Genomic DNA, 8,995 nt, shown 5'->3' with positions numbered 1-8,995 from the left:
AATTATTTGCATACATGTCATTGGTGTGGATACCTGCTATTTTGTCGGCTCTGTATTCCTTAATCTACTAACAATGCTTCCCACCCTATCTTAAAATAACCATTCCTTTCTGCCTTTACTTGTGTTTCTGGTGGGGCTGCTATTGCAGAGACCTGGCTTTTTGGCTATAGAGATGAACAGTTAATTCAGGTCTGGACATTTAAGCCAGCAAGATAGGTCAGGGGGGCCACATGGGATATACCTGGGTCTTCCCCTGTGTTTCTTTACTCTGAAGTTGGAAGGAGAAGCCATTTTTGCCTCTGAAGTCATAAACCTGGAAAGAGGTAAACTTGCAATCGTCAATGGCTATTTTCCCACTGAGTGGAGAATACCTGCACAACATGAGTAGGAAAGGCATTAGTGTTCAAAGAAAAGGAAAGGCAAGAGAGAGATCCAGTGCCTGATCCTGCATGTGGTTTTGGTGATATGAGCTCATAAAATGTCCTTTCTGCTTTTCTAGGTTTGAGTTAAGTGCCCGCCCCACCCTCATCAAGAAAGAGATCTGGACAGGCTCTTTCAGTGCCTGAGCCTAACAAGCAGCTGGCAGGTGGAAGCAGGCAGACATGGATTTTGGAGTGCCTCGGGACTTTTCTGACCTGTCTCCAGGTCTGGTGTGGGTAAAAGCCAGCCTTAATGGGAAGCTTAATTTTGCCTGTGCACACCAAGGCTCAGTAGAGGCAGCCACAAAAAGTGTTTGTAGCTCCAAACACATTGCCCAGGGCCAGTCACAAGCAGTGACTGGCATTGCCTGCACCATCAGAGAAGGATTCAATTAGCTTCACAAGTGGCATTCACAAGATCCAAAGGGAGATCTTGGCAGGCACCAAACCCTGCTGAGGTGAATTTGGCTTTGTATGGTCAGCACCTGCACAGGAGCTTATACTAGTACACTGTGGTAGGGGTTGATCTTCACAGTCAGCCAGCCTGAGAGTTGACACCACATATGGACAGGCCAATAGTAACCAATACTCAATTGCAATAGGAAGGTCTACATAACCCACACAGATGTATTCCTGGAGCACCCATTTCAGGTGAACAAGGAGACTATGTCACTAGACCCTCACTAGACTACATAAGGTCACCCCACGAAGACTTGGAGTCATAGCAGATCTATTTAATACATAGAAACAAACACAAATAGGCAGCCAAAGTGGGGAGACAAAGAAAGATGCCCCAAATAAAAGAATAGGAGATATCTCTAGACAAAGAGCTAAATGAAATCGATGCAAGCAATTAATCAGATATAGAGTTCAAAGAAATGGCTTAAGGATACTCAAGGAACCTAGTGAGAACTATAAGGAACTTAATTAGAATTAAAGCAGCATGAAAAAGGACATAGAAACCTTATAAAATGACCAGTCAGAAATGAAGAGTATAATTGAAAGGGCGAGGGCTACGCCCTCCATCTTACCCCGGATCCTCCATTTTTAGGCAGCAGTCATTAGCCATGTGCTCAGCAAGGAGCTTCTTCCCGGAAGCCCAAGCCTCTGCTAGCCACACCTAGGATTTCTTTAAACTAACCAATGATAATCAAGGGAAGTGTGCACCATAGATACGACCACATCCTGTGTAACAAGACACCGACTTGTGCCCGGCCAATCAGCAGGGCCCACAGTCCTCTCTCTTCCCCTTACTCCAACCCCCTTATAAAACCCTTCTCCACACAGAGCTCTCTCTCTCTCTCTCTCTGCCTCCTGCCGCTGCGTTGGTGAGTGTGGTGGACGGGGAACTTGAGCTAGCTTGAATAAAGACTCTTTTGCTTTTGCATTGAATTTGGCTGGCTCCCTGGTGGTCCTTTGGGGATCCTGAAATCTGGGCATAACAATAATAACTGAAAAGAAGAATATGCTGGGAGGAATAAACAGTAGGTTGGATGAGGCAGAGGATCCAGTCAGTGATTTGGAAGGCAAAGTGTAAGAAACACCCAATCACAACAGCAAAAACAAAACAAAACAAAATAGTTTAAGGGTTAACATGAAGTATAACAACATACAAGTCACTGTTGAGTGTGTTTCCCTCCACGTCCTGCGTGGTCAGGGTTTGGGTCTGGAAGAGGAGCTGTACACAAATGAAAGAGAAAAGACACGAGATAATTTGGAAATATTGGGGGACCAAGCAGGCAAGTCCAACTCAAGGAGGAGGACTTCCACTGGTGCTCAGGTCGCACCAACCTTTTATTGATCTGGGATACACCCATAGCATAGCCCTTAGGCAGGCAAGTTCCAGTAACACACAGACTAGCCCACCCACAGGCAATTTCCAGTAATAGGAAGACTATCTTATCAATAAGGATTTACATGATTAAAGGTGGGGAGGTTGCTTCAGCTACCATTATCTAGATTAACTGGGTGGTGCACAGCTCCAACCTTTGTTAGGGCTTCAAAGGTCACCAGCTTTTGGGGGTCTCTACTCTTCTCTGCTAGTGAAGACGATAGGTGGTCTCCGACAAGTCACAGGAGTACCAGAAAGAGGAAAGAGAGCAAGGGATTGAGAACCAATTTGAAGAAATAATGACTGAAGCCCTAGCCAGTTTGGCTCAGTGGATAGAGCATCAGCTTGTGGACTAGAGTCCCAGGTTCAATTCTGGTCAAGGGCACATACCTCGATTGTGGGCTCCTCCCTCACCTGGACCCTGGTTGGGGCTCATGCAGGAGGCAACCAATCACTGTGTTTCTCTCACATCGATATTACTCTCCATCTTTCTCTCTCTCTTCCACTTTCTCTAAAAATCAATGGAAAAATATCCTTGAGTGAGGATTAAAATTTTTTTTATAAAAGGTTAAAAAAAATAAAAATAATGACTGTAAACTTTCCTAACCTGGTGAAGAAAATTGACACACAAGTCCAAGAAGTGCAGAAAGTCCCAAACAAGATGAACCCAAAGAGGCCCATACCAAGACACATTCTAATTAAAATGGCAAAAGTTAAAGACAAGAGAGAGTCTTAAAAGCAGCAAGAGGAAGACAATTATTTACAATGGAGCTTCCATAAGATCGATGGCTGATTTCTCAACATAAACATCCCAGGTCAGAAGAGATTGGCACAAAATATTCAAAGTGATGTAAAGGCAGAATCTGCAACCAAGAACACTTTATTCAGCATTTCATTTAAAAATGGAAAGAATTGGGATCTGTCCCTGTTCATCAGTCTATGTTGTTCTCTGTATTCCACAAGTGGTGAAATCATGTGGTATTTATCTTTCTCTGACTGGCTAATTTCACTTAACATAATGCTCTCCAGCTCCATCCATGCTGTTGCAAATGGCAAGAGTTCCTTCTTTTTTACTGCAGCGTAGTATTCCATTGTGTAGAATGTACCATAGTTGTATGTTTTCTTTACTGCATTTCTGTGAAATGTTCCCCCACCCCCACCCCCCATAGGCATATCCCTGGAGGCATCTCCCTACAGAAAGCAGATGAGTGACTGCCTGGGGCTAGGGCAGGGGGACAGGGAGGGGGCACTGGGAAAGGGAGGCGACTGTTAATGGGTATGGGTTTGAAGTCCTACAATTGGCTCCTCTCTGAGGGGGCGTGGCTAGGCCCTGGGGGGAGTGGCTGGACTCTAGGGCGGACCCAGCCAGCTTAAAACCCTGCGGAGGGGTGGTGGCCCATTCTGTGGTGGCTGTTAAGTGTGGAGGCATGGAGCAGTGCGCTTGCCTCTGCAGCGCGGGCTCTTCGCGGGGATGTCGGTGTCCTCAGAAGCGCAAGCGCCCATCTGACACAGCAGAGGCCAAGCGCAAGCTGTGTCGTCAGGAATGCCAGGGCCCAGCTGAGATGGCAGCGGCCGAGAGCAAGCCGGCCCTGGCAGGAAAGCACCTCGAGGCGGATGCGGCAGCGCGGTGCTGCGCTGGGAGTGGAGGAATCTCGAGCCCCATGCTGCCCCGGCACTGCTCACTGCAGGACCTGCCTCCGGAGCTGCTAGTGGAGATCTTCGCCTCCCTCCCCGGCACCGACCTGCCCAGCCTGGCCCAGGCCTGCACCAAATTCCACCACATCCTGCACATCGACAGCATCTGGAGACGGCGCTGCCGGGAGGAGTTTGGCGTTCCTGAAAGCTTGTCGAACCAGGTGAGGAGGGGTATGTCTTATCGAGAAGTCTATGCGAAGCTGTTCCACCCATACAGACACATTTTGGGGTTGTGGCAGTTAGATACTGAGGACTATAGAACACTGCTGAATGTAGTGGTGGACGGCTTATGCATTACTGGTTGGACGTGCTGGCCTCCCCTTAACACCGATGTGGATGGCCCAATGGAATTCGAGCCCTTGTTTAGAATTCGCCTGACGGAGTGGAAATTAGCCATGGTGGAGTACTATGTGGACACCTTCTACAGATTTTCCCACAAATGCCACCTGCAGATTCAGAAGGACAGGTTTAGCATCCAGTGGTTCAAGAGAGACCACCGAAAGGACAGACTGCCATATCACTGCCTGACCTACCGCCGCCTCTACCTCCCTCCGAGCCACCCGGACGACCTCATCAGGCCAGGCCTCTTCCAAGGCAAATACGATGCCGGCGGCCAAACGATTGCCATGCTCAGCTTCCATGGGAAGTATGCCAGGTTCACGAAGGTCACGGGATTCCCCATCGCGACGTTACAAATCCACCTCATGCGCCGCATCCAGCCGCCAGATGGCAAGATCTTCCGCAACTTCAACGAGCTCTCCCGCGTGGTCCACGAGATTGATGAGCAGGTGATCCGGGAGCAGCAGCAGCAGCAGCAAGAAGACGGGACTGAGGAAAGCGAGGGCCATGCCTGGCAGAGCCCTGCCCAGCCCAGCTTCCGGGAGTCCGGGGCTGCAGCTTCGGAGCAGCAGCCTGTCCCGTTTGTTCTGCCTGTGGGCGTGCGCTCAACAGACCAGAATTTCCCTAAAACCTGCAGGATGTGTTTCTATGGCGTGGATGACTTCGCCTACACCAGGCGCTGCCTTGCAGTCTTCATCCTGTTCGATGAGAACCACTTCGGGTTCATCTGGCTGGAGGCGAAGCAGTTCTTCCTGTTCGGCAGAGTCCAGAACACCTTCCAGAATGTGGAGGCGCCATCCCCGCAGGCCTTCCTGGAGATGCTCAAGGGCGTTCATTCGAACCTCCTGGAGAAGCAGCTTCGAAACACTTTGAAAATTTGACCTTCTGACCAGGTTACCCACCTTTGTTTGTTTTTTTAATCCTCACCCGAGGATATTTTTCCATTGATGTTTAGAGAGAGTGGGGGAGAGAGGGAAAGACAGAAATAATCCATGTGAGAGAAACACATCAGTTGTTTGCCTCCTGCCCAAGCCCGGACCAGGTCCGGGCTGGGTAGGTGCCAGCAATTGAGGTAGAAATAAACCTTAGACCAGTGGTCTCAACCTTCCTAATGCTGCGACCCTTTAATACAGTTCCTCATGTTGTGGTGACCCCCAATTTCCTTGTTACAAATTGAACATAATTAAAGCATAGTGATTAATCGCACACAAAAATAAAGACATCTTAGTTAATATATATTTATTTATTAACATTGAATTCATGGCCAATAGCAAAGAGCTCATTCCTTATGAAAGCTTATCTAACAGATGCATTATCTCCATAAAGCATAGCTAGTGCTTTGGCACTAAGGCTGCGGGCTATTTTAAACAACAGGCTCCTGGAATAGAGTCTTCAGAGACAAATGGGGACTGTTCTCATTCCTCACAGGGATCTGAAGAAAAGAAGGAACATGGGGGAAAGGCAGAAAGCAGCAGCTCCTCAGACTCCAGCAGTAGCGATGAAGATGCTGGCAGCTCCAGCTCATCTCCCTCGGGGGACGCCTCTGACAACAGAGTTTTTTGTTCATTCCTAGGTGGCGGGACAGAGAACTTCCCAACAGAAGTCTTTGGCATCTATGTACATTGCAGGGCTCTTCTCCCTGTCCCTGTTTATTGCTTTACTTCCTTCCTTTGCCCTCCTCCTCCTCCTCAATACAGAGTAGGATGTGTTGGGAAGCTGGGAATTGGGACAGAACTCTCAATATTAGCTGCACACACCTGGGAAGAGAGGTTCCTGCTGGGAGAAGAAATATATCTGAGCCTGTATTGGGTCCCACTACAGCAGTGATGGCGAACCTTTTGAGCTCGGCGTGCCAGCATTTTGAAAAACCCAAACTTAACTCTGGTGCCGTGTCACATATAGAAATGTTTTGATATTTGCAACCATAGTAAAACAAAGACTTATATTTTGATATTTATTTTATATATTTAAATGCCATTTAACAAAGAAAAATCAACCAAAAAATGAGTTCGCGTGTCACCTCTGACATGCATGTCATAGGTTCGCCATCACTGCCCTACACCATCAGTACCACTCTCTCTAGGAGCCCCAAGCAAGGAAGGATCTTGAAACAAACAGAGATGATTGGGCAGCTGTGAGGAGCACACTGCACTGGACTGAGTATTTGTGAAGAAATAAGTTTTGCTTTCCTTATTTTCTGTCTGCCAGAGGTGGTCGGGGGCCACCATGAGCCTGTGACTCCTACATTCTCTGCAAGCACTCTACCTCTGGACTCTTATACTGCATCTGGTGTGAGAAAGGAGTTGCCATTCTTTATGTGAGAGTCGGCAGCATCATGTAGCAGGCAATGTTTATACATGTATATTTAACTCTGACATCTCTATGAGGCTTTATTACTAATTTCAAATAAAATTATATTTTCTAAGTTTAGCTATTTCATTTGAACGAGGGCCTCCATGGAATAAATGTTTTATAATTTGGAGCACCGCTGCTCCAAGTAGTGTCTGCATTGGTTCTTGGGAAATCCTAAATTCCTTCCTTTTGCTCCAGGTTCAAGTGAATCTCCTATTTAGCTTTCAGGGTTGATGGATGTATGAGTGGATATATGAATGAAGGGATAGATAGATAGATAGATAGATAGATAGGTAGATATATAGAAATATAAAGATACCTGGATAGCCTTGGCTGCTGTCCTCAATGTTTAGAGCATTGGTGTATACTCCAAAGGGTCTTGAGTTCAATTCCTGATCACGAGCACCTACCTGGGTAGCAGGTTTGATCCCTGCCCCCAGTTGGGGTGTGTTTGGGAGGCAACCAACTAATTTGTCTCTCACATAGGTTTCTCTCTCTCTTAAAAACAATGGAAAAAATATCCTCAGGAGAGGATTAACAAAAAAAATAAGATATGTGGTTATATACATACATAGATACATAGAAAGATATAGATGTGTAAATATACACTATTCTGTTCTACTGGTCTGCCTGTGAATTATTGTGGCAGTACCACATTGCTTTAATTATTTGGTTTGCAGATATATTTGAAAATCGATTTCATGTGAAATTTAAGTAAATCCTTTCCCCCTGTATATTCCTGGCTATTTCCATATTGTGTTCTGATGAATATAAGCAAAATAAAATAATTGTATCATTTTTATATGAAAACCATTAAAAAATGGAAAGAATTAGAAAAAATAATATAAAAATGGAAAGAGAAATAAAAAGCTCCCCAAATAAGAAAAGGCTAAAGGAATTCATTACTACCAGGCCAGTATTACTAAAAATGTTAAAGGGCCTTCTTTAAGAAAAGAAGGAATAAAAACCTGACCAGGTAGCTCAGTTGGTTAAGGCATTGTCTTGATACGCCAAAGTTGTGGGTTTGATCTCTGGTCAAAGCACATACAAGAATCAACCAATGAATGCATCAATAACTGGAACAACAAACCAATGTTTTTTTCTCTCTCTCCCTCCTTTTCTCTCTCTCTCTAAAATCAATCACTATTGAGAAGAAGAAAGATATTAAAAAGAATAAAAAGAAAGAGGATCATAGTTAGAAGAATAAAATGGAAATAAATATATACATATTAATAATCACTTTAAATGTAAATAGCTTAAATACTCTAATCAAAAGACAGGGTAGCTGAGTGGATAAGAAAATAAGACCCATATATATGCTGTCTACAAGGCATTGTAGTATAGTTTGATATCAGGTGGCATGATTCCTCCAACTTTGTTCTTCTCTCTCAAGGTTGCTGTAGCTATTCAGGGTCTTTTGAGGTTCCATAGAAATGTGTGGAATATTTGTCCTACTTCTGTGAAATATACCATTGGTATATTGATAGAAATTGCAGTGAAGCTATAGATTGCTTTGGGGAGTATAGATATTTTAATGATGTTAATTCTTCCTATCCATGAACACAGTGTATGCTTCCACTTATTTGTGTCCTCTTCAGTGTCTTATAATTTTCCAAGTATAGGTCTTCTACATCCTAGGTTACATTTATTCCTAGGTGTTTTTTATGACATTGTAAAGAAATTGTTTTCTTAGTTTCCCTTTATGATAGTTCATTACTGATATATAAAAATGCAACTGATTTCTGGATATTCGTTTTATATCCTGTTATTTTACTGAATTTGTTTATCAGTTCTAGTAAGTAGCTTTTTGGTAGAATCTTTGGGGTTCTTGTGACAGCATGGATAGACCCAGAGAATATTATGCTAAGTGTAATAAGCCAATCTTAGGAAGATTACCATATGACTTCACTTATATGTGGAATTTAGTGAACAAAATAAACTAACAAACAAAATTGAAAGAGACTCATAGATACAAAGAACAGACTGATAACTGTGAGAGGAGAAGGGGGCTAGGGAGATGGGTGAATAAGGTGAAAAGAAAAAAATCCCCCAAACCAACCAACAACCTCTCATAGACACAGACAGCAGTATGGTGATTATCAGAGAAAAAGGGGGTTGGGTGGAGGTAGAAGAGCGTAAAGGGACCATAAATGGAGATGGCAGGAGATTTGACCTTGGGTGATGAACACACAATACGATGTACATATGATGTATTATAGAATTGCACACCTAAAACCTATATGACTTTATTAACCAATGTCACCCAATACATTCAATTAAAAAAATAGATTGGCAAATGTAGAAAAAGAAAATGAATGGGAGGTTGGATAAAAAAGGTCGTTTAGCATTAAACAGACTT

At 44.3% G+C, this 8,995-nt stretch overlaps 1 protein-coding gene across 1 annotated transcript; it reads left to right on the top strand.

Annotated features, from left to right (window-relative positions):
- Positions 1-3,677: 3,677 nt before the first annotated feature.
- LOC308531391 (F-box only protein 31-like) lies at positions 3,678-5,165 on the top strand (the record flags this gene model as incomplete). Its single annotated transcript, XM_081108334.1, has 1 exon — positions 3,678-5,165. One exon carries the CDS (start codon positions 3,678-3,680, stop codon positions 5,163-5,165), a length of 1,488 nt encoding a protein of 495 aa, XP_080964460.1.
- Between the last annotated feature and the right edge of the window lie 3,830 nt (positions 5,166-8,995).

Source organism: Myotis nattereri, assembly GCF_964212035.1.
Source record: "Myotis nattereri genome assembly, chromosome: 1".
NCBI lineage: Eukaryota > Metazoa > Chordata > Mammalia > Chiroptera > Vespertilionidae > Myotis > Myotis nattereri.
The sequence above is the reverse complement of the archived record's forward strand: the minus strand, read 5'-3'. Positions and strand labels throughout refer to the sequence as shown.